At 42.3% G+C, this 26,344-nt stretch overlaps 1 protein-coding gene across 1 annotated transcript in view; it reads left to right on the forward strand.

The window, feature by feature from the left end:
• The window catches only part of PLCZ1 (phospholipase C zeta 1), a 665,761-nt gene that overhangs the window by 506,177 nt on the left and 133,240 nt on the right, over nucleotides 1–26,344 (forward strand). The window contains exon 9 of the mRNA XM_086933607.1: nucleotides 13,891–14,026. Coding sequence (XP_086789733.1) covers nucleotides 13,891–14,026 — 136 coding nt within the window. The remainder of the gene's footprint in view (nucleotides 1–13,890; nucleotides 14,027–26,344) is intronic.

Genomic DNA, 26,344 nt, shown 5'->3' on the forward strand with positions numbered 1-26,344 from the left:
AAATGCATTAGAGAATCACAATCAGACATTGAAAAACATAACATATAACATAATATTGATGTACTAAAAAGTAAGTGAAACTCCCCCTTAGTTTAATAATAACAGAAGTACAAAAGAGTAAATAGAATTATGTTTGTACGCTGATTTATGACGAGATTTATTGAAAAAAGTCACAGGGTAATGTAAAACTCCTCACAGCAGCAATTTCCTGGGAAGGTCGACATTGAATTATTATTCAGTATGCCTTATATAAATATATGGTACACAAAAGTGTGCAACCCAATATACCCTTGAGGGTTTGGGCAATAGATATGTTATGGTAATTGAACCTTCAAGGGTTTTAATTGTCACGAAAATTCTGAATATAGAAGTAATGTGCGACATGGCATAAATCAAAATGATTGTATCTCTTAGTAGAATAACCTGTTTGAAGTCATTATTCGCCTGACTTCATAGATGTATAGAAAAGGAATTGGGCAGATAAGATATCTAAGAAAATTGTGAAAATCTCCTGTCGTATTATTCTGGCGTTTGTAGTTACAACGTTGAGTCTATCGCAGTCAGCTCTCAACAACTGAAATTAGTTTGCTGCAGCCCGTCACTTCCAAGTCAGTTCAGGAGCATCTTATCTACCCAATTCCTTTTTTATACATCCATGAATTCAGGCGAATAAGGACTTCAAACAGGTTATTCTACTAAGAAATACAATCATTTTGATTTATGCCGTGTCGCACATTACCACTATATTCAGGATTTTCGTGATTGAGGGTCTCCCAAGATATGATTTTTTATGTCCTGAGGATGGTCTCGGAAACGCAAGAATAGAGACGAAACGTCGACGATTGCTTTTTCTACCGGATAATAAATTAGATTGTAAATAGGCAGAAAAGCTTCTGCAATTGTTGTATAGAGAATTTTTGTAGATCAATTTATTTGTATGTTCTCTTACAACGTTGTATATCTATCATGTACCCTTGTAACAAATATTAAATCCAAATACTCTTTCATATACACCCTTTCTTTTGCTCTCTTTTGTCTCAAAAAGATCACTGTTCAGTGACAAACAGAAATTAACTTAAAAAGACATTTGTCACAGTTGTTGTGCATTAACGGCATCAAATATATCAGGTCGTACAATTGAAGATATTTAAAATAATATTTGAAACAGTAAGACAATTAAAACCCTTGAAGGTTCAATTACCTTAACTTATATAAATATATAACAACTGCAAATTATACTGTCCCCATGGGTACAAGAAAGGAAGGTGAAGGCTTCTTTGATCTTTCCTATACTTTACAAGGTGATGCTGTACCCAGTGTCATGTCTGGACCCTATATAGCGGTCAAAATAAGAAACAGCACTCCATTGTGTTTTTTTGTTGAAGTAAACCATCACAACTAAAAGCAGTTTCCTGTTAGCAATCCTACACCTAGCAGTCGCCAGTGCAAGGGGCAGTCTACATCTTAAACATTAAAAGGATGAGGAGAATATACATCCAAATAAAGGTCTATTTCCCAGTCAGTCTTTGCTGCCAAATAGTTATCTCCCACACTGCTAAAAAAATAACCACTAGACAATAAATCTTTACTTTGTCTTTCTCAGCAAGCAGAACTTAGGGTTGCATGTTATACCCTGATGATATTACAGGAGTACCCTAAATGTAGCTTGGATCAATTTTCTACAGGTTATACTCAGTAAACAAAGATTTGATATTTGAGCAAGAGTCTCTTTTAGGGATTGTTTCTTTGCCAGTGCCAGAGGATTGGACTGTTGCCTAACCCAAAGAAGACGCAATGTGAGACCCAACACAACATATATTTCTGAGTTAGTTTCACTTTCAGCAAGTCACTTGAGTTTATTGCCCCATCAATACTATTTGAGTTCCCTTTCAATTGCACCAAATCTTTGCCCCACACGAAACTGTGGGGCCATATTTAATCGAATAAATAGCTAGTATATTTGAAAATAATAGTGAATGAAGCTGTGATCAAATTTTAAAACAATATGTACAGTTCTTGACAATTGATGATTACTCTGTTTGATCTGAGGGTCTCAAAAAACTTAAAACCGATAAGCTGATCCATAAATAAAAGAACAAATTAAACTTTGCCAAAGTTACACTTACAAAAATATCTGTATCCTTCATCACTATCATTTTGGTATTGCTGAACTAGTGACAATGAGCTTCTCTCTACAGCCAAAGCCCTTAAAAAGACACGAAATGCATTTGAGACATGTAACTCATTTTTAGGAAGTCAATCAGATATGCATCATCTAGAAAAAAAATGTCCTCCTGTGTAGGTCTTGCAATAATTCATAAAAGATGGCGCTCTGAGGGTGCTGTCCAGGCAACACTCAAGGCCTGATTTAGATTTTGGCGGACGGGTTACTCCATCACAATGGTGGAAGATATCCCGTCTGCTAAAATATAGATCCCATTTTATCAAGTGGGATTTATATTTCGCCAGACGGGATATCTGTCACTGCTATGACAAAGTAACCTGTCTGCCAAGATCTAAATCAGGCCCTCAGTCTTGATCGGTCACAAATATACTCTTTTGGAGGGCAACTATCACTTGCACCACATGATCACTGATTCCAGTGCACCATGTACATTTCTAAATAAGCAACCTATTGCTTGAGTTGAAAGTAGACATGGAATTTACAAAGCCAAGACCAGGTAACAGCTGGTGGTTGAGATACCTGAATTATTCTAAGTTACTGGTAAATTACTTAGGCAGCATCCCAGTTTACTGTTTACTTGCCCACAATGCCACTTCAGTTTGGAACCAGCCATATGCAAATCATCCTTGATCCCGTTCCAATGTCTTTCTAAACACCACCACCCTGCTTGACAACCTCGCCATCCTCGGACTCAAGCAGCTGGTGACCACCCCCACCCACCTCGCCGGACACACACTCGACGCTGTCTTCTCATCCAGCAAGGACATTGTCTTCAGCCACGCCACCAGACTCCACTGGACGGACCACAGCTGCGTCCACTTCACCTTCAGAAGATCCACGATCCACCACCACCAGCAACAGGTTCCTCGAAGAAACTGGAACAAGATCACAGCAGACCAGCTCGCCGCTTCCCTGAGCCAGCACCCTCCCGCCGGCTCAGCGAACCCCAGCCAGGCCGCCAACAACCTCACGAAGTGGATCAGCAACTGCGCAGATGACCTCGCCCCACTGAGGACCCCGCCTAGCAGACCCGGCAGCAAGAAGGCCCCATGGTTCACCGACGAACTCAAGAGCTCCAAGAAGAACTGCCGAGCCCTTGAGAAAGCCTGGAGAAGGGAGCCAACACCGGACAACATGACCACCCTCAAGCTCGCCACCCGGAAGCACCATCAACTGATCCGCGCCACCAAGAAAACAGCATTCAAGGACCAGCTGGACAACAACGCACACAACTGTAAGGAACTCTTCAACATCGTGAATGAGCTCTCCAACCCCAACGCCGGAATCAACGACATCACCCCGTCGCAAGACCTCTGCAACTCCCTCGCCTCGTACTTCCACAACAAGATCGCTGACATACACAACAGCTTCAGCCCACAAACAACGCCCCCAACGACCGCACCAACGCCCCCTACCACCACCCTCAGCGCCTGGACCCAGATCAGCACAGAAGACACCATCTGCACGATGAACTCTATCCACTCCGGATCTCCGACCGACCCCTGCCCTCACCACATCTTCAACAAGGCCGACGCTGTCATCGCACCCCACCTGCGGGACATCATCAACACCTCCTTCGACACCGCCACCTTCCCTGAGAGCTGGAAGCACGCCGAACTCAGCGCTCTACTAAAGAAACCAACAGCGGACCCCACCGAACTCAAGAATTACCACCCCATCTCGCTCCTCCCGTTTCCAGCCAAAGTCATCGAGAAGACCGTCAACAAGCAGCTGGTCGCCTTCCTCGAGACAAATGGATCCCTCGACCCCTCACAGTCTGGCTTCCGAGCCAACCACAGCACCGAGACCGCCCTCATCGCTGCCACCAATGACATCCGAGCCCTGCTGGACAACGGTGAAACAGCGGCCCTCATCCTCCTAGACCTCTCCACGGCGTTCGACACTGTTTGCCACCGCACCCTAGTGCAGCGCCTCAGCAACATCGGAATCCAGGAAAAGGCCCTGGAGTGGATCATCTCCTTCCTCGCTGGAAGGACACAGAGAGTACGCCTACCACCGTTCAGATCTGCAGCCACGGAAGTCATCTGCGGCGTTCCTCAGGGCTCCTCACTCAGCCCCACCCTTTTCAACGTCTACATGAGCCCCCTTGCGGCCATCGCACGCCAACACAACCTCAACATCATCTCCTACGCCGACGACACCCAGCTGATCCTCTCCCTGACCAACGGCCCCGCCGCCGCCAGAACCAACCTCCACGAAGGGATGAAAGACGTAGCCGAGTGGATGACGACCAGCCGCCTGAAGCTGAACTCAGACAAGACGGAAGTCCTCATCCTGGGCTCCTCGCCCTCCGCCTGGGACGACTCCTGGTGGCCCCCCGCCCTGGGCACCGCACCCAAACCGACAGACCACGCACGCAACCTGGGCTTCATCCTGGACTCCTCCCTCTCCATGACCAGACAAGTCAACGCCGTCTCCGCCTCCTGTTTCAACATCCTGCGCATGCTACGGAAGATCTTCCGGTGGATCCCCACCGAGACCAGGAAGACGGTCACCCAGGCCCTCATCATCAGCCGACTGGACTACGGCAACGCCCTCTATGCCGGAACCAGCGCCAAGCTCCGGAAGAGACTCCAGCGGATCCAGAACGCCTCAGCCAGACTCATCCTCGACATCCCCCGACGCAGCCACATCTCCGGACATCTGAGAGACCTGCACTCGCTCCCCGTCAACAAGAGAATCACCTTCCGTCTCCTCACCCACGCACACAAAGCCCTACACGGCCAAGGCCCGAGCTACCTCAACAACCGCCTCAACTTTTACGCTCCCAAACGCCACCTCCGATCGACCAACCACGCCCTCGCCGCCGTCCCCCGCATCCGAAGAGCGACAACATGAGGAAGGTCCTTCTCCTACCTGGCCGCCAAGACCTGGAACACCCTCCCGACGACCTTCGCCTGACCCAAGACAACCTCTCCTTCAGGAAGAAGCTCAAGACCTGGCTGTTCGAGCAGTAGCGGCACCCCCCCAAGCGCCTTGAGACCCTCCGGGTGAGTAGGGCGCTCTATAAATGCCTTGATTGATTGATTGATTGATTAAACCAAAACATAAGCAAACCAAAACTGATTTTGCCCTTGCTGGGGCTCTTTGGTCAGGTGCAGCTTGGTTCCAAGCTTGACAGGAGCCTATAATGAGATGGGGGTGGGGTAGGGGGGATTCATTTTGGCGGAGTCAAGATTTGGATATGGGTCGACACAAACTGAGGTGGCATTGTGGGCAAAAAAAACAGTGGGTTAAAATACTACCCTGAGTGATTGCCAGTGGTTAAACAAGGTGCAAGCATTCTTCCTACCAACTTGTGTGTGTTTGGTATACTCCTTTTTGCCTCATTTAACCAACATAAAAAAAACATTAGAAATGCATATTGTGCTAGATACACATAAGGGACGATAATCCGCAAGAACTGGCAAAGTCAGTAGGCTTGGCATTAACAAGCAGTTTTTTATTACAAGTACATGCACAAAAAAGGAAGGCAACAAAAGGAACCATGCTTCCACCTAAAAGTAGGAGCCATGTGCTATCCATAATCAAATTAAAATTGAAAATAATACTTTTAATGTATGCTTTAATAGAACATTACCGGTAATTCCTTGTAGAAATGTATATATAGTACAGGTATTGTTTGCCCATAACAAAAAAAATATGTATTTTTCAAGTTTGAGTTTATTGAGAATCAGGAGAAAAGATCAGCAATATATCAGAGCTTAGCAAATCACAGTAAATATTGGAAATATAAAAATATACAACTGTTATAACAATCATGCTGTATGTATAAATGGAATAAAATGAAAAATAGAGAAAAAAGAAGGGGAGGAGAGGAAAAAGAAGGAAAGCAGAGGGGAAGGGACACGGGACGAAACAACATATTATGAACCTTCAATAATTTTTGACAAAACAACAGGATATAAAGTTAACCACTGTAGGCACAATAACACCTAGGGAATAAAAATGGTCATGTAAATTAATATAAACATATAGGCATGAACAACAATATCTTAGAAGTTTATGAGAAAGACAACAAGGTGTATTTACGGCAGTTTCTTGACATCATCTGAAGCATTTACAACATTAGAAGCCGACCAAGATAAATGTGTACTATGCGGAAGCCACAAAAGATCTCTTTTGATTGCTAAAGAAATAGGGGTGACATAATTGGTATCAAGTCTATGATGAAAACATACAGCATTCCACCAAGCTCTAAAAGTAACTTTATCTGCGTGTTTCCAATTTGAATTCATTATTTTAAAGCTACAGCTAATAACAAGCCTAATAGCTTGAAATTTGATGTTGTTTGTGGCCACTGAGGTGACAAGGAACCTAAGAAAATATTGGGTACAGAAAAGGGAATGTTAACTTTAACAAGAGTGGAACATCTTATAGGAAGTATGGGATTAGTTGGTAACGTAAGGAGATATTGATTAAGAGAAGGAAGTTGAAGATTATAATGTGTATGAAAAGAAGTAGATAATAAAAATTTTGTTTGAAGACCAGAGAAGGATACGGGATGGTTATCATGCAAAAGTTGGGAAATCCAAAGCAAGCCCTTGGATCTCCAGGATTTCCAGTAAATGGTACGATGTTTGACACATAATGGTTTATTATACCAAATAGGTTGATGAAAAAAAGAAGAAGATGAAGGATAAGAGGATGGTATAAGACGAGTTAAAAACGTACGAGTGTAAGAAATAATGGGAGAACGTATCAAAGGAGATATTGTTGGTGAAAGCAAGAGAAGTAAAAGGGGAGGTTAGAAATTCCTCTATAGAAATCCAAACTGGGGGATAAGTGGGGCGATCTGGGGAAAGCCAGCGGGAAGCTTGTTTTAGAGAAAAAGTAAAATGATTAGATTTAAAGTCTGGAAATTGAAGGACACCACTAGATTTGTCCCTTTTTAAGGAGGACAAGGCTATTCGAAGAGATTATTTTTTCCAAAGAAATTTAGTTAAAAGTGAATCAATTTCCTTAAAATAATATCCGGGAATGTGCACAGGAATCATAGAGATAATATATAAAATCAAAGGGGTAAGCATCTTCTTAATCTAATCCAATCGACCCCACCAAGAGAGAAAAAGAGGATGCCAACATGCAATAGTATCATTTAAGGTCTTGATAAAGTTACATTTTAAAGTCTCTGGAATGAATGAGGAAAACCTTAGGCCAAGATATTTGAGCTTAGAAGGTTGCCAGGAAAAACCAGTGAGGGTAAAATAATATTTAAGACCTAGGATATTTAGAGGTAATCAATCAATCAAAGCATTTATATAGTGCACTACTCACCCGGAGGGTCTCAAGGCACTAGGGGAGGGGGGCCTTCACATTTATCCGGGTTAAGGTGGTATACCAATAATTGAGAAAAATGTCAACCTGATGGAGGAAGGGAGGGAGAGAAGTAGTCAAATTGGAACATTATAAAAGTATATAGTCAGCGTAAACAGACATTTTGACCTGATGTGAACCAAGCTTAAATCCAGAGATCTGAGCATCTTCTCTAATCTTAGTTAGAAAGGGTTCTAATGCTATTACAAATAATAAAGGTAATAAAGGACACCCTTGTCGCACCCCTCTAAGAAGAGAAAAATAATCAGAGACTTCACCATTAACGAAGATAGAAGCTCTGGGACCCGAATATAGTAATGAAATTAAGGAAATCATTTTGGGGGGGAAACCTATCCACTTTAAATAATTAAACATAACATCCCATTCAATCCTGTTGGATGCCTTTTCAGCAACTAAAGCTATAGCAGCAATAGGATAGTCTAAAGAGGAAGCCTTGCTAAGGATGTTAAACAAGAGTCTAGAGTTATCAGAAGATAAACAACCTTTTACAAAACTGGATTATTCAGTTCCGATATGTTCAGGTAGGATAGGATCAATGCGTAGTGCTAAAGTTTTAGCAAATATTGGATGATAATTTTTACAAAGGGAAGGGTATTTATTATCATTTTGAATTAAACATATCATGGCTTCTTGAAAAGTACCATGAGACAAACCATTTGTGATAAAAGAATTAAACATAAGTAAAAGATTTGGAAGAAGAAGCTTAGCAAAATGTTCATAAAACTCAACAATAAACCCATCAGGTCCAGGGGCCTTTCCTCGCCATAGTACTGACACTGCATGGATGATTTCTGCTAAGGTAATATCAAATTCCAATGACTCAAAATCAGTATGCTGGGAGGGAGGAGAATTATTAGATTGAAAATAAGAGGATAAGTCTGCTTGAGCTGGTTGAGTCTCTGGAGTACATGATTTATTATAAAAGGAAACACATTTGTTTAAAATATCATTGTCTTTAAATAAAAGGGATCCAGTAGCACTCTGTAAAGAATCTATTTAAGTCCTTTCTTTATTTTAGATAATTACCCAATATTTTTCCCATTGTATTTTGGCCACCATAATAGTGAGCACTGCTTTTTAAAAGGTATTAAGAAGTGGCTTCTATAGATAGCATGTTAAAAGAGAGCTTGGCATCAATAAGATTATTTAAAGAAGATTGAGTGTTGGAGTGATAATAAGTATACTGTAATTTTTTGATGTTATCAAGTAATTGAGCAGTTTGTACCTCAAAAGATTTTTTCTTTTGTGAGACAAAATTAATGATAAAACCTCTAGCAGCCACCTTAAAGGAGTCTCAAATCATTACAGGCTAAGAATCTGGAGTAGAGTTAATGATAGCAAATTCAGAGCAAAAGAATTGAATTGGCTAGAGAAGTTAGGATCCACAAGTAATGAATTGTTAAAATGCCATCTACCAGAATGTGGGGTAAAAGGTATCAATTCAAAATCAACAAAAAACAGGGCATGGTCCGATATTAAAATTGATCCTATCTCAGAGTGGAGGATGTGTTGAGCTAAGGATTTACTTAAAAAGAGGTAATCAATACGGGACTGTGTGTGATGTAGAGGTGAGTAATAGCTGTATATTCCCGGAGATCCAGGTTACAATTCTCCAGATATCCACTTGAGAGCTACGGCGTATGCTGGAGGTAAATTGTAAGTGCATTTTGTGTTTACAAATTTAACTGGCGGGTGTCGATCCAATAAGGGATCGTAAATTTGATTGCAGTCACAACCAAAAATAATATAAACATTGTGAAACAAAATTAATTTATCAGCAATCTGAGTCCAAAAAACCTTGTTAATGGAAACAGGGTCATATATATTAAAAAGAACTAAGGGTATTCTATCGATAAGAAGTTTGACAATAACCCAATGACCCTCAGAATCAAATTCTTGGTGAACAACAGAAACATGAAATCTTTTATGACAGAGAATCAAAACACAATTTTTCTTACCAAGGGCTGGAGAAGAAAAAACATTTCCTACCCAGCATTTCTTAAGTTTGGAAGCTTCAGCCTCAGATAGATAGGATTCTTGGAGTAATACAATTTTAGTGAAGTAGGTTAGCACCTGCTGTCTTTGAATAGGGTTACCTAATCCCTTAATATTCCATGTAGTAACACGAAATGTAACCAACATATGTTATCATGAACATTTATTAAGCATACAGTAAAAAAAACAGTTTTTAAATTAAGATTAAGAGATAAGGAAGGAGTATAACAAAAAAAGTATTGTTTGATGAGAAAAGAAAGAAAAACGGAAGCAAGAGGAAGAATAGTAGGAAAAAAAGAGAGATAGAGTAATGATGTATATATCATGAGAGGAAGGAAGAACATAACAGAAAACAAAGAGACAGTACAAGTCAAGATAGAGAACAAAAAGACAGTGCATGCCAAAGAAATGATGACTGAAGGACATACCTACAACACAAAAGGAAGTGAGGGATGGTAACACCAGTAGATGACGATGACATCACAGGTACTCCACCGGACCCCAGAAGAACCAAAGGTGAGACATCAACATATGGGAGAGGTTATAAGGAAGGCAGAAGAGGAGAAAAAACAACACCTGTAAAGAAGGGAAGAAAAACGTTATACATAAGGAAACACACTCAAAGAAATAGAAAAGAGAGAAAGTAGATAAAAAATACCATAACGCAATAACGATTACAGAAATACAAGCATAACTATAATGAAGAAATGACATACATAGGAAACATTCAGACGTAGCGAAATAACAAATCATGTAGATTTTGAAGTATCCATGGCCACAGCTCCATGTTGACGAATACATTCTTGCAATATGGCTGGATCATCAAATGTAGTAGTTTTTTCCTTATAAGTGACCTTGAAAAGGCAGGTATGGTGTAGTCCAAATCTGTCGTTTATAGAACGCAGTTGAGGGCCAAGGTCAAGAAATTTCTTTCGACGGTCAGATGTAACTTTATTCACATCTTGAGAGAAAAAGAATAGTTGACCCTGCCGAAAAAAAATGCTTTTTGGACTTGACTATAGACAGGACTTGTAGAGGGTCTGTAAATTACAAGAAAAACATGACGCCGCACAAGGTGTTGCAGAAATATTAGGACCCAGTCTGTGAGCCCTTTGAATGTTAAAAGAAGGAGTAGAAGATAAGTCCAAGAGCTGAGGCAAGAATGTTTGAAAGATGGCAGTTGGATTGTAACCCTCAATGTTTTCGGGGCGATCATAAATTCGGATACTGTTTCTGTGATTATGGTTTTCCAAATCTTCTGATTGTTTCCTAAGCAGAGAGACTTCAGATTCTAGAATTGAAATGTGTGAACATGAAACCTGAAGAGAATCCATTCTTTGTTTCACAAACATCTTACATGACTCCAACGAAGACCATTTATCATCTAGATGTTGCAAAGTTTTATTAGTTTCCTCCATGTAGGACTTCAAAGCATGAATTTCCTCAAGGATTACAACCATGTGGGCTGAATATGAATTCATTTGGTGGAAATCACAGGTAGTTTGCTTGAAAGATGTGATTTTGGAATGGTGCCTGATGAGTGGTCAGGTTTCTAGAGCAAAATGTCCTCTATGCCGTTGAGAGCAGAATAAGAATCCGAGTGTGCAGTAAGATAGGAGGGCGTGGTGAGCTTAAGATTTCTCGGTCTCCCCATAGAAGAGACAAAATAAATTTAATAAGCAATGTTTAAAACTTTGAGCTCTGAAAAACAATACAGCAAAAACAAGTGGACAGTGAGGAAAAGAGAGTTCCAGATCGAGACTGAGGTTGCAAGGTCCACCTTTTTAATGCCTAAACTCTTTAGTGTGTAATAAGGGAGTCAAACCAGATGAACAAAGATAGCTTGTGAGATGTGGTGTCTTCAGTAGTAAATACTCAATGGAAATTGAATATAATCAAAGTCCCTCCAAAACACTGACAGCACAACAGTGTGATGAATACGCAAGAACATCAAAATTCAATAAAAATCTCACAAATAAAGTCAAATTCTGACTAGATGTCACAAGGTGAGGTGAAGGAATCACAAAATGGCAGCCGTTAGCAGACAAAAACACACAATTTCTCCTGAGGTACCCAGAATAGATCAAGGAAGGTAGTGAATAAATAAAATGTACTTGTCCAACATGAGAAAATAGTCACTATTAGTTTCCAAACAGTAGATGCTGGGCATTTCCAAAGCGAAGCAATCCACTAGATGTAGGAGACCTAAAACTGCAGCAATTATGAGGAAAAACGGCTCGCATCTCCGCAGATGCTGAAAACAGGAGGAAACCTGCAGAAAATGAGTCCAAATGCTTCCCATAGTGAGAGTGATCCAAAAGCCTCCATCTTCAAATCAGAAGAGAGGCGCTCTGTCCTTAAATGGAGTTGCGCAGGAAAGATCGGCAGGGAGTCCCGGAGTCAAGTCAAGTCACCATCTTCATTGGCATCGAAGCCACGCCCACGCCCTCAACAAGAAAATAATAACATTAGTGATGTAAAGAAGTTAATTGCTGCAATACTAAAATATATTTTGAATACACAAAAACAAAACAAAAAAAGGAGGATAAACAATGGAATGAAATCATTGTTTGTAAAGTAAAGTACTGACCATCAGCACTGGCACTCTATTGCACTTATTTTTAGGTGGACATGCATGTCACAGGGTAAAATGCCATCACCTATGGTTTGAAAGCACCAATGAATGAAGAGGGATGATCTACTGATCTATGAATGAAAATGGTAAACTCAGAGCCCATGAACTCTGTATTTTGCTTCTATTAATTAAGCAATGTTGACACAGGTTTAACCCCTTCGGTGCTCATGACGGAGCGGTTCCGTCATGAGCGCCGCGCTGAAGGGGCTAAAGCTGTCTGTAGGGCAGACCTAAAAATAAATATTCTACAAATGGTGCTTAGAAGGCCTCCTCCAACTATTTCATTTATGTCATATCAAGCAATTCTTTTGTGGGGTAAAAACAGGTGACCAAATTTCAAACAGAGCAAACACAACAGGGTGATGGGCAGAGTGCTGAAACTTTTCAACCACTCACCCCCAGTCAAGAGATCTGGGTTGAATCCATTGTTCTTTTGGATACTATGCCACCCCTTTTTGGACCCAGCCATATGCAAATCACTCTTGACCATCCTCCTGATGAGAAGAGTTCAGCCATTACTGCCAGGCCTGGCCTTCCCTGGACCGGAAAAAAGCATCCTGGGATCGGTTTCTGGGTATCACCCTTAATCAGCCTGGCTAGCTTGAGTACAGTGGCATAGCAAGCAAGGAACCCACGTCTGGGTATATCCATGCCAAATATAGTGAACATAGCAAAAATAACAAGATGATGGGAGTAGTGTTGAAACTTTTCCACCACTCACCCCCATTCAAGATGTCTAGGGTATATCCAATGTTATTTTGCTCACTATGTCCCCCAAGTTTGGACCCAACCATATGCAAATCAGTCTTGAGCCTGCTCCTCACGAGAACAGTCCAGCACGAACTGTCAGGCCAAGTCCCTGGACCAGAAAAAATCATCCTGGGACCAGTTTTCATGTATCACCCCTTGTCAGTCAGGCTAGCTGCAATTCGGACGCACAGCAAGCAAGGGACCTGCATCTGAGCATACCCTTGGCCACTTAGGGAGAACATAGCAATCACAGCAAGCGATGTGAGAAAAAGAATGATGAATTTAACCCAGATCTCTTGACTGGGGGTGAAAGTTTGACTTATTCAACATTCCATCCCTCATTTGTTGATACTGCAAGTTTTGTCCTAAGAGGCATGAGTGTGCCCAGGCGTTGGTTTCTTGGATGGCGTGCCAATGGATTCAAGCTAGCCTGGCTGATGAGGGGCTATTCCCCAAAACCGGTACCAGGATGCTTGTTTCAGGTCCGGAAAGAACCAAGCTTGGCAGTGTGGCTGGACTGTTTCCACGAGGAGCAGTATAAAGACTGATTTTCATATGAGTCCAAATTGGGGTGGCAGGGTGAGCAAAGGAATGATGGATTTAACGCAGATCTCTTGACTGGGGGTGAATGTTTTATCTATTCAACATTCCGTCCATCATTTGTGTCGCAGCAGTGTATTTCTCACATATCATGGTTTGGAACTGCAAAACATTATCAGTGTAGGAGCACGGACCAAGCTGGAGACCATGTTAACTAGACAGTGAACAAGAACTAAAAAACATACCTGGAGTGAGTATAGAAATCCTAGAAGTGTGTATGTGTCTTCAGTGGTTGTGGATATTATTTTGTTCTCCTTACAGTGTAACCAGCCGTTGGCCAAAGTATTGATAGAAACAAGAACATATTAAATACTCTGACAAATGCAATCTGTTATAAACATGACTTTTCTTACCTTTTTTCTTGCAGATAATTTGCGGCAATCAATTAATACTTTCAGATGAGGCTCTCATAGGTGAAAAACTTAACCCCTTTGTGACTGTAGAAGTCCACGGTATACATTTAGATGAAGCAAAACATCAAACCACAGTTGTAAAAAATAACGGTGAGATGCAAAGTCTAACTTCTTAAACCATAGTTAGTGTGAGTGTGATATTTTTCTTGACAACTCTACTCAATGTCATCTTAGAACACGCTTTCAGTCTTAGTCCTTCACGTGACAACCAAACACATTGCTGGCGGTGTGCTTGTTAGTTTACTTCCATTGTTTTAATCAGACTAATGCACCTGAAGGCAGTGATTTGTAGCTGAAAAGGACAGGAAACAGTATTCTTGATAACTTCGAGTGAGACTGTCCTAGCTGAGAACATAATGGTTGTTTCAAATTATGTGGCAGGAATACATGCTCTCATCACTGGCTATTACCTCTTGTGAAGGATTACAGTAATGTTATAGAGGTATTGCTAAAAGGTGTAGCTACAAATGTTTTAGTTTTAAGGCTATATTTGTGGTTGCTAATTTGACAGTGTGCCTCTACCACTAAGGCTTTCAGCTAATCTCTGAAGAGGATGAATATCTTCATTGAAAGCCCTGTTGGTCTGAGAATTTACCAAGGTACCTATAGGGCTATATGTCTTCCCATCAGAAGACTAACCCAATGCAAATGGTCCTGACACATTTTTTTCGTTTAACCTTTCCCGATTATCTTTCTTTAAGAATTATTTTCACCAGATTGTCCAAACCTACCTGGTGAAAAGTAATTCTTGAAAAACATATTTGTTTCTTGATGTTAGTTCTGTGTGTGTGTAAGGGAGTTCCACTCACCAACCACCAATCCATTATTTTTCTTTTTTTAGAGGAGGGTTCTCTTTTTCCTCTGATCTCCGACAAACTTTTTACCCTCCACTTTGCCTATAATGTGTAGGTTTCTTTTCCATTAACTGTACCCTGATTTGTTTTTGAACCCTAAACACCTCCCCAACTCCTTCCATGCTACCTCCATCCTCTATACTCACCCGTTTTTACTCCTTTCCCTTTTCTCTGTGTTCTCTTCCTGCGATGTCTGCAAGTCTTTTGTAAATGAATTTTCAACTTTCCTATAAAAACATAATGTTTTTATGGAATATACATCTGATCATTTTTAGATTGCTCCAAAACGAGATTTCATCAGCCTGATTTCATCAGGATGCCAGTCTTCCTTTTGGAAAGTTTTCAAATGGACAGAATGTTGCAACTATGTAGTAGATTTACTTTCATAGGTGCATATATGTATAAACATCAGTAACTGAACGAAAGTGGAAATAATGCGGGGTACAGGAAGTAACAAAACCAGATATCCAGCATGAAGCGACAAATCACAAATGTATGCATCTTATGAGTTAGATTTGGTATTAAATTAACCTTTGAGCTCAAATGTAACCCTAATGTACACCGAACAATTTCACCTGAACAATATATTCAATGTGATGACATTGCTAGTGTAGCAAAACAGAATTGCTTTGACTCAGGTTAGTGTGTATTGCTATACCTGTCTTTGTCTTGACTGTCCAGTTAATTAGCTGGCAAATTGCAGGGAGGTCAGGATTGAGTGATAAGGATTTGTCCATGTAATGACCTTTCCTAATGAAACTTGTAGGTGGCACCCATACAACAACTAGTGGAACTTGAGGTACAGTGTTGCAGTTAGAGAGTAGGAAAAAGAAGGGAGTTTTCAGACTGGGAGAGCTTGTAATACATCACACACCAGCCCACACTTTCATGTCATTGAAGGACATTCCTTTGCAACATTCTGATTTTAATAAATAGGGACTTAGTAGAAGATATTTTTCCATGAAAGCAAACCCAGTTTTCCGTTCAGGCCAGACTATAGGTTGTGCTATTCACCTTCAACAATTAGCCTAGAAAAGATCAGTGCTGGAGATGTGTTCCATGTTGATGGACATCTCATAAAAGAAACTGACCTGGTAGAAAGTGCAGAGAACTTGGGCTTTAATGAGTTAGTCAATAGCAATGCTCAGACAGCTGCCGCCGTCTTGGCCTGGAACTCCTCACAAAGATCTTACATTTCCCAAATCCATATGTGAGGAGGTCTCCTGATTCTTGTTTATCCTTAGCATCCTAGTACTTGTAATCCTCTTTGTCCTATTATACATTTAGAAAGTAAAGAATATCAGGAATAGGTGAGCTACGTACGTATGGAATATATCCCATTACTGTAATTGTTCACTTCCAAATCTGTTACTCCATCATAAAACTCTGCAGGTAACTTTCTTTTTACCCACCTTACATTTGGCTTACTATACTTGCAAGCCATGCCCAGAGGGAGCACCATTCCTAAAGCAACATCATCTGTACCATTATAAACATTCGAAAAAGTACTATTAAACAGAAAATAAACTCCTGGTTGTGCATAAAGTGGACCTTGTTAATCTACAGGAGCATATCAGGTGTTCATTCCAAAAGTACTCAGATCCTTCTTCTTCAGTGGAGACATTGTATTTTTGAACAATATTATTTCAGAACAATTGACATACAAAAATGCATTAGTACTATTAATTATCGGACAACATGAGGGGTAATAACCAGCTTTTCGGGTAACCATCAAATCTTGGTAATGCCAGCCCACTAAGGTGATATTCTGCTCTCTCAAGGACAAGTTATCACAATAAGTGTTACTATCACACTCAGGATACCCCTTTCCTCTTGGCTTTCTGTAATACAAACAAGGGCCAGGATACCCCATACCAAACTCACCCCTTGCCTCTACCTCTACAAAGTGGGTGGTGTGAGTATATATGTAATTGACAAGTGACAATGGGTAAGCAGTCCATAAACCTTTAACAGATTTGGTGGGATAACAAGCTGTACCTTCTGGTTCAGAATGCGTACCCAATGCCGGATCATTTGGACAGTGGACTTGCTGCAGATTATTCGTTTCACTACGGACCACCATATACTATTGGTCTCTATTTACTGCTCTAACAAGAAGAGACACACTACTGATACATGATACTTAGGTATCAGATATAACCTTTGGAGATTTTTGTTGGGATACAAATAAGAGTTGAATAACTAACCAGCTGGGTCAGAATTATTACCAGCTAGAGAGGCATGTGAACACTTTATACAGAGAATCGGACAGCCCTGAAGAAGTCGAGGGGTAATCCCCAACAATGAAACACATGTTGCCTGGCTGGACGTTCCTTTTTTTGAATAAAAGAAAAAGAAAGGACCATAAGAGACAATACTCATTGCTTGTTCTTTGCTTTAAACCTATGATAAACTCTCATTGAACACTAAAGCGTGTGCATAGGATAAGCTATTATTAACAAGCTGTACCTTCTCCAAAAAATCCTTTATGTGGGTCTAAAAATACATGAATTGGGGCTGTCCTTCTTGTGCGGATTTTAGAAACAACCTTATGTTTAGTACATGACGGTGCATACTCATCACATTCCAAAACCCATGACACCCCACCCAATACCAAGAGCAGTAAAATCACAAATATAGCACATAAGATCTTTTTCTTGGTAAACCTAAATATATATGTGTGAACAGGGAGAATCACCGGCTGCTCTTCATCAGCAACCATTCTGTCAAAGGGATGCATAGCAATAGCTGAAGCAAGGGGGCAAAATTACAGCAATATATCAGTTCACAGTGTCCATCAGAGCCTCCCTGGTACAGGCTCCTATTGTCCATAAAAACGTTGGCGCTCTGTCCTAAGCTCGGGTTCCCACGACAACCAAGATAATGTACCCCCAAAGGAATACTTTCAATCTATCCTGTCCAATGTTGAAACAGTGCACAAATATCACATCACCCTTAACTAACTCCATTGGTACTATAGCAAAGTACACCCTAACTTACACAGTCCATCCCTAACTAATCTGACTTTTCCTTTCGTACACTGTCCCCCAGCCGGAGGCACACATTGTACCTAGTGACTCCAGACACAGAGGGATCCATTAAAAGGGGCTTCTGGATAACCTGTATTTCAGGAGGAACTGCTGCATTCAGCACTTTACCATTTTCCTCATCCGTTTTGATCCAGGCCAGCTTGGCGTAACTGAAGCGCACAAATTGAGGCAACGTCTCAAACTCGGAGTCCCCTACTACATCTTTCATCCACTGGTCATAGGGAAGAGACAGAGGGACCCTGTTCTTATAGCCGGCGACCTTGACTGCTGTGCATGTTGATAGGAGGACCTGCTCCGGTCCCTCCCACTGCGGCTCCAAACTCTTCTGCTGGAAGTTCGTCAGCAACACAAAATCACCAGGCTGAATATCGTGCCCGGGCCCCTCTGGAAAAGCTGGCAGGTCTTCCCTGACCTATTGGTGAATAGAACATAAACTTTCAGTTAACTGGCAAAGATAGTCTATCAACTGTGGGTACTTATATCTGAAAACCGCAGAGGGTGGGTGACGCCCCAGACATTTGCCGGGCATCCAAACACGACCTCGTATAGTGACAATCCTGTCCTAGAATGTGCTGCTGTTCTTGTTTATAAAAGAGCTAATGATAAAGCATCTGCCCACTGTAACCCTGTGGTTTCCTGAATTTTGCCAATTTGAGTTTGAGAGTACCATTTTACTTCTCAACTAAACCTGCTAACTGTGGATGATTGGGCGCATGGAACCGCTCTTGGACAGCTCAGGAGCGCTCTTGTGACAAGGTCAAGAACAGCAGGGAAATAAGCACACAGCCACTGCTTATCTCCAAATTTTTGTGTTAAAACAGAAATCACACAACCAGCCATCGCTTGGATGAACAACACAAATGGTTTGCTATAGTCAGGGGTGCCCAGGACTGGAGCTGAACAAAGTGCAGTTTTCAATTGTTCAAAGGACTGCTGACATTTAGGCTTCCAAGGAAGGGCTCATAAGCATCTTTAGTGGTTAGTGCAACCAAAGGTTTAATTAGTAAGGAGTAGTATCCACTGTCAACAGTAGGAAGTGACACCTATTAAAGCATGACCATCTTTCTGAGTCTGTGGTACTGCTGTGCTCAGGGGTCAATCTCCTACCCTCCTTCGATAGTAGGTGACCTAAGTAGGTGACCTCCTGTCGACAATACTGAAATTTAGAAAGAGAATCTATATGTCTATGCAGAGCTAAATGTAGCAATAACTTAACTGTACTGTCTTTGAAATCTTGTTCGGTATCGGAAGCAACAAGGAGGTCATTGACGTAATATACCAATACATTACATGTGGGAAGCGACAAGGATTCCTATTGACCTTCCAGTGCCTTGCTATAAATGCTCTCTGGATACCCCTGAGGATTTTGACGGAACCTAAAGCTACTACCAGCTAGGGTAAACACAAACAGATATCTGCTATCTGAATGAATAGGAATACTGAAGAACGCATTTTTCAAATTAATGATGGAAAATAATTTAGCGGAAGAAGGAATCATTGTCAAAAGAGAAGTAATGTCAGAGACCAGTGGAAGCTGGGGAACCACTATTTTATTAACTTTGCATAAATCAATCACAAAATGATAAACATCTTCATGTTCATCAAGGGAACCTGAGGGTTGTCGTTTACGAATTGGAAGAATAGGACTATTACACATGTTAGCAGTCGTCTCCTCAACCACTCTCTTCTTAATCAATTTCTGTATAATTTGCACTAAGGCTCACTCTCCTGCCTGTGGTATTTTATTCTGAGGGATACAAGGCAAAACAGCACCATCCTTAACCTGTATCAAAACTGGTGGTACCTGCAGCAGTCCCACTTCTGTGTCGTCTGTCGCCCGCAGAGTGCGTGCCACATCAGCAAATTCAACAGGAAGAGGCACATCCTTGGACAAACACTGTTAAGCGTGTACTACATCTGGACCCATTGTCATATAGACACCCGCTGGAGAACAATAAATCTTGGCATGCAAATTTTTCAACAAATCCGAGCCCATCAAATTTTCACCAGAATTAGATGTCAGCAAGAATGGTGAATCTACTGTGAAAGGACCATTAGTCAATGCAAGGGTCTTGAAATGGGGCTTACAACCGGTACACCAGAAAAACCTACCAAAACGTTATTATGGCCAGACAGAGCCGCCCCAGGGACCATATTCCGTGAAAAAAAAACTTTTTGTCGCACCTGTATCCACCAAAAATTCCTTATTTGAACCTTGCAGTTTAACTGTTACATATGGACCACGCTGGTCTACAAGTATAGGAACTGGTTCCCCACTCTGTCCCTGGATTTATAGCTACAAAACATCCCTGTCACTTCTTCCATATCATAATCATCATGATAGTACTGTCCATCCCGAGGGTCATTAAATAATTATCAGAACGACCCTGTGAGACTGCAGCATTCTGTGCCTTATCAGCCCCATCAGCTCCACGACCCCATCCACAGGAACCTCGTCCTCTAGGGACCGCTACCTTCGGCAAAAGCACAGGACACTCCCTACAACAATATCCCTCCTCCTTACAGTACGCATGCTAATTCGGGCCTAGGGGCGTCATAGTTGGATGCCTACTAGTGCGTGGAAGCTGTCGGGCAGAACCACCACGTCCTCTGCCATTCCCTCTAAAAACCTGCTGTAACAACACCTTTGTCTTCAAAGCCTTATGCATTTTCTCTGTCCTCTTTTTTTCCTTGTTATCCCTAGGCTCATAATACTGTGCCATATTAAAAATAACAGAGGGGGAAGAGGCGGACAAAGTACTTTCAGAGGCCTGCAACCGAGTCCCAATTTCAGGAAGCAAATTAGAAACAAATCTATTAATAAACAACTGAACACCTCCCTCAATAGACAGATCCTGACCACTGTAATCCAAAAACGTACCTTCAAACCGAGTGAAAAAATAGACACACTCTCATCTTTCTTTTGTTGACAAGCCGACAGTTTATCCCAGTCTACTTTGTTTGGCAGAATAAGGGAATGCAGACACGTAATAATACGGACTGGCAACGCCAAAAGGTCCGCTTGGGGCTTGTTACCTAGTTTTCTTTCCTTGGCCCATGCCTTAATTTGATTCCATGTACCTCCCAGTTCCACAATATGATCATGCATGTGCACATGCCTCCAAATGTCAACCAGAACCATTAATCTCCAAAAAATGTCAATATCAGCAAGAGTAATTACAGTAGAAGAGGCAGCCTCAGTCAATTCTTTATAATATGCAGTAGGATTTTTCCTAGGTTCAGGCAAATTAGTCTTAAGAGACATAACTTCACTTCTTATCCACAGGTATAAATCCATTGCTCCTGAAAACGGGCCACCACTGCCACTCGAGTAACATTACCACATTGGTCGTCTCGGGTGATATGTGGAATGAAACTCTCTCATTGGAAACTGAGACGCCGACCTGGGACCTTTCTCATGTATGAACTATTACTGTTGTGACATTAGCAAAAACTCATTTTGGCCCCAATTCACTAATATATACTCTATCTCTTATGTCATATAGAATTTAAGTGATCCTGCTTCAAAACACTGTTGCCAAAGACCAATTAAAGTTACGCACAAGTGTTTAAGGGCATGCTGCTGTATAAAGGGCTCAAAATCTCTCAGAGTCGCCCAAACATCCTCTACACTATAAATAGGATTAAGGGCCCACTGTGAAGCCTGATTGACTATTACCTGTTTCTCATCATCTCCCACATCAGATCGCACGAACGGTCCCATACGCTCCTTAAATTTCGGCCAATCCCTATCCCCGAATCCATATACCGGTGTGCCGCTACCTACTAATGTTGGTGGTTGAAAAACCATATTGGGAGAAGCAACAGAAGTAACAGGCAGTATCGTCGCTGATTGTTGTGTCGCAGGGGAAAGAGCTGACGATAGGGACGCCTGGACAATAGGTGTGGCAGGGGTACTAACAGTCACAGTTGCCACAGATGTCAAAGAAACAAAAGAAAGAGGATCAGGAGCAGTCAAAGCCCTAGCTGTTGAAGTAACAGCAGTAAATACAGGGACAGAAACAGTGGAAGTAACTCTAACAGGCGGCTGTGAGGATACCAGATCAGTGGGATATATGCTTTGTGGGGCGTATGGAGACGGGGGTCAAGTGTCAAACAATTCTTCACAAAAGCGTCATCTCCTTCCTGAACCACCTACAATTTTTCAATGTGTAAGCAAAACCTCATGTGTTCACATGCAACACACTTTTTCTGTTTTTCCCTGTCATATGCTACAGCATTCTGAGTCAATGTCTGCATTTTTCCTTTCCGGGTCTCTTTTTCTGCCTTCAATCGCTTCTGTCTAGTTGCTTTCTGCCATGGTCTGAGGGAATCAAACATAGACTGCCCACTTCATCTCTTAAACAACTTTTCTTGTAAATACTCAATCTTTTGTTCATTGAAAGTGCCCATCAATATCCATTGCAACTCTACATTGTCCCTCGTATATTTGTGCCATAAAGCAATAAACACAATATCGCCAAGACCATGCTTCACATACATACACAAATTTGGAGATCCTTCTGGAGGCGCCGACTGAGCTTCTTCCAATCGAGCAACAGTAGAACAACAACGACAGCACATGGAAACAACTTACTGAATCTAGGCATTTTAAAGAGAAAACGTTCACTATTTATGCCTAGCAAAACAATTGCAAATTCTCTTATCCAAAAGATGGTCCTGAGACCGTACCAAATACAAACCAAAATGATCCCATATCCACAAAGAACCAAAACAAACTCACCTGATATATGCAGGTCAAACAAATTGATTCTCCACTGCCGACTCTTCAGACCAAACAGTCTGATCCAAGGGTTTCGCTATTCAGGACTCTAGTTGGGATGACCACTGGGCGAGGGACTGTCCAGCGGAACAGAAGGGACAGCTGCGAGTAACAGAAAATCTGCGTGCAGGGATTCCCTGATCCGTCCGTGCAACCTGACAATGGCCTCGACCTCCCCCGGTCCACGGAAGGCGATGGGTCACTCACCTGATGGGGTTCCTGTTCGGGTGCCAATTGAAGGAAGTGGCCCGATTAGGGTCACTCGGGTCACTCTCGACCACCTCTTGGCCTTCCATACCAAACAACGAGTCAGTCAGACAGTAGAGAATACAAACCAATTACAGATTATTCAAAGTACACTCAGAGTGTAGCCCTGTCTGCCCAGTCGCTAGGAGTGCGGCAGAGGGACTGACATCAGCAAGCATAACGATACATTATGTACACTTCGAAACCAATGAAAGCATGCCCACCATGGAATTTTCCTAGAAGATGCAGCTGGACAGGAAATTACAAAGGGGTAAGTTTCAATTCTGAGGCCCGACACACAATATCTCCTATTCAAGGTCACTCTGCCTGTACTCACCACTAGACAAGTGGGAGAAAGCCTACGTCTAAAGGAAAGGTATGCACTAATGAGAACAGTGTATTCAATAGTGTAGCAAAACTCCGCTCTGAAGAAACATAACCTAGAGAAGGCCGTCTCTCGGAAATGACAAAGGATTAGTTTCAATCATGATACAAAACGGTGCCCTTACACAAAATGGTGCAGCGAATGCTAACTTACGTAAAACAATGCAAAAGCATATTTTTCAATTCTAACAGCTCTGGTGCTACCCTGGAACATGAATAGAACAGCAGGGGGCTTATTACTACCTGTATGCCTGATCCCCCAGACCTCCAGAGGAAGCATGGCTCAGTTAGAAATAGGATTCTTGGTTGGCTGAGGCATGAACTCAGGCTTGGCAGAGTCCTCACTCTAGTCAGGGTAAGCTGGCACACACAAAAAAATAGCCTTTGCTCACCCTCTGGTAAGTTGGCACAGAGCAGTCAGGCTTATCTGAAGAGGCAATGTGTAAAGAATTTGTGCAACACACACAACCACAGTAACACAATGAACACACCATAAAAATACTTCACACATGTTTATAAAAATAGGCCATTATATTGTCAACAAACAATAGATCAAAATGGCAAAAATCCAATAGAGACATTTCAATTTACAACTTTAAAAGGCATAAAAGTAAACACAATGATGTAAATACATTCACTGCTACTAAGTCCCATATGGTAATCCTAGAAAAAGGCAAATGGGCTTTCTTAACGTTGAAGTGCCCAACTCCAAAAGTCTGTGGTGAATATGTTTTTGGCAGGTCCCTCAGGAACGGTATATTTGAATTAGAATGAGTCACCCACAATGTTGGCTGGAGGGACCTCAGGGGTCTCGTTGATCACAGTATCTTCCTCTGATGCATCGGGCCATGTCGATGTCCAGCACTGGTTCTGATCATGTGGGAGGACGGAGCTGATGCAAATTAGTTTCCTCTTGTCAAAGCAACTCGGCGAGGCCGCACTAAAAGGGCTTCATCTTTGCTGTTCGTTCCAGTAAAAGAATTGGCTTGGTAGTTTGGTCTGCCTTGTTCCCATGATGCACTGGGCCAGGGACATACTAATTTGCATGTAGCCAGGTTCTGAGCTGGGATGGTGCAGTGAGCTAAAAAACGGTGATGGATCAAGCCCTGATCTCTTGACTGGGTAGGAGTGTTCTGCTTAATTCAGATACTCTGTCCATCACCACTTCGTTTTCTGAATCGTTTTGTCCACCATAAGCGTGGAAGGGTATGCTCAGACATGAGTCTCTTGCTCACTGCACAATAAGGATTCAAGCAAGCCGGGCCGAATATGGCTGTAATGCCAGAAACCGGTCCCCGGAAGCTTGTTTCCTTTCCAGTAAAAGAATTGGCTTGGTAGTTTGGTCTGCCCTGTTCCCATGATGCACTGGGCCAGGGACAGACTAATTTGCATGTAGCCAGGTTCTGAGCTGGGATGGTGCAGTGAGCTAAAAAACGGTGATGGATCAAGCCATGATCTGTTGACTGGGTAGGAGTGTTCTGCTTAATTCAGATACTCTGTCCATCACCACCCCCTTTTCTGAATCGTTTTGTCCACCATAAGCATGGAAGGGTATGCTCAGACATGAGTCCCTTGCTCACTGCACCATCAGGATTCAAGCAAGCCGGGCCGAAGACGGCTGTAATGCCAGAAACCAGTCCCCGGAAGCTTGTTTCCTTTCCAGTAAAAGAATTGGCTTGGTAGTTTGGTCTGCCCTGTTCCCATGATGCACTGGGCCAGGGACAGACTAATTTGCATGTAGCCAGGTTCTGAGCTGGGATGGTGCAGTGAGCTAAAAAACGGTGATGGATCAAGCCTTGATCTGTTGACTGGGTAGGAGTGTTCTGCTTAATTCAGATACTCTGTCCATCACCACCCCCTTTTCTGAATCGTTTTGTCCACCATAAGCGTGGAAGGGTATGCTCAGACATGAGTCCCTTGCTCACTGCACCATCAGGATTCAAGCAAGCCGGGCCGAAGACGGCTGTAATGCCAGAAACCGATCCCCGAAAGCTTGTTTCCTTTCCAGTAAAAGAATTGGCTTGGTAGTTTGGTCTGCCCTGTTCCAATGATGCACTGGGCCAGGGACAGACTAATTTGCATGTAGCCAGGTTCTGAGCTGGGATGGTGCAGTGAGCTAAAAAACGGTGATGGATCAAGCCCTGATCTGTTGACTGGGTAGGAGTGTTCTGCTTAATTCAGATACTCTGTGCATCACCACCCCCTTTTCTGAATCGTTTTGTCCACCATAAGCGTGGAAGGGTATGCTTAGACATGAGTCCCTTGCTCACTGCACCATCAGGATTCAAGCAAGCCGGGCCGAAGACGGCTGTAATGCCAGAAACCGGTCCCCGGAAGCTTGTTTCCTTTCCAGTAAAAGAATTGGCTTGGTAGTTTGGTCTGCCCTGTTCCCATGATGCACTGGGCCAGGGACAGACTAATTTGCATGTAGCCAGGTTCTGAGCTGGGATGGTGCAGTGAGCTAAAAAACGGTGATGGATCAAGCCCTGATCTGTTGACTGGTTAGGAGAGTTCTGCTTAATTCAGATACTCTGTCCATCACCACCCCCTTTTCTGAATCCTTTTGTCCTCCATAAGCGTGGAAGGGTATGCTCAGACATGAGTCCCTTGCTCACTGCACCATCAGGATTCAAGCAAGCCGGCCGAAGATGGCTGTAATGCCAGAAACCGGTCCCCGGAAGCTTGTTTCCTCTCCAGTAAAAGAATTGGCTTGGTAGTTTGGTCTGCCCTGTTGCCATGATGCACTGGGCCAGGGACAGACTAATTTGCATGTAGCCAGGTTCTGAGCTGGGATGGTGCAGTGAGCTAAAAAAAACGGTGATGGATCAAGCCCTGATCTGTTGACTGGGTAGGAGTGTTCTGCTTAATTCAGATACTCTGTCCATCACCACCCCCTTTTCTGAATCCTCTGTGCTTAAGCACCTGTTGCTTAAACGGGTCGCTGGTCCCAACAAAACATAGTGCTCAATCTTGCAAAAAGAACAGATGGAGGATGGAATGCTGAATTAATCAAACATTCACCCCCAGTTACAGATCTGGATTAAATCCATTGTTTTTTTGCACGCCATGCCATTCCAGTTTAGACCCATCC

Source organism: Lissotriton vulgaris, chromosome 1_1 (assembly GCF_964263255.1).
Source record: "Lissotriton vulgaris chromosome 1_1, aLisVul1.2, whole genome shotgun sequence".
Lineage (NCBI taxonomy): Eukaryota > Metazoa > Chordata > Amphibia > Caudata > Salamandridae > Lissotriton > Lissotriton vulgaris.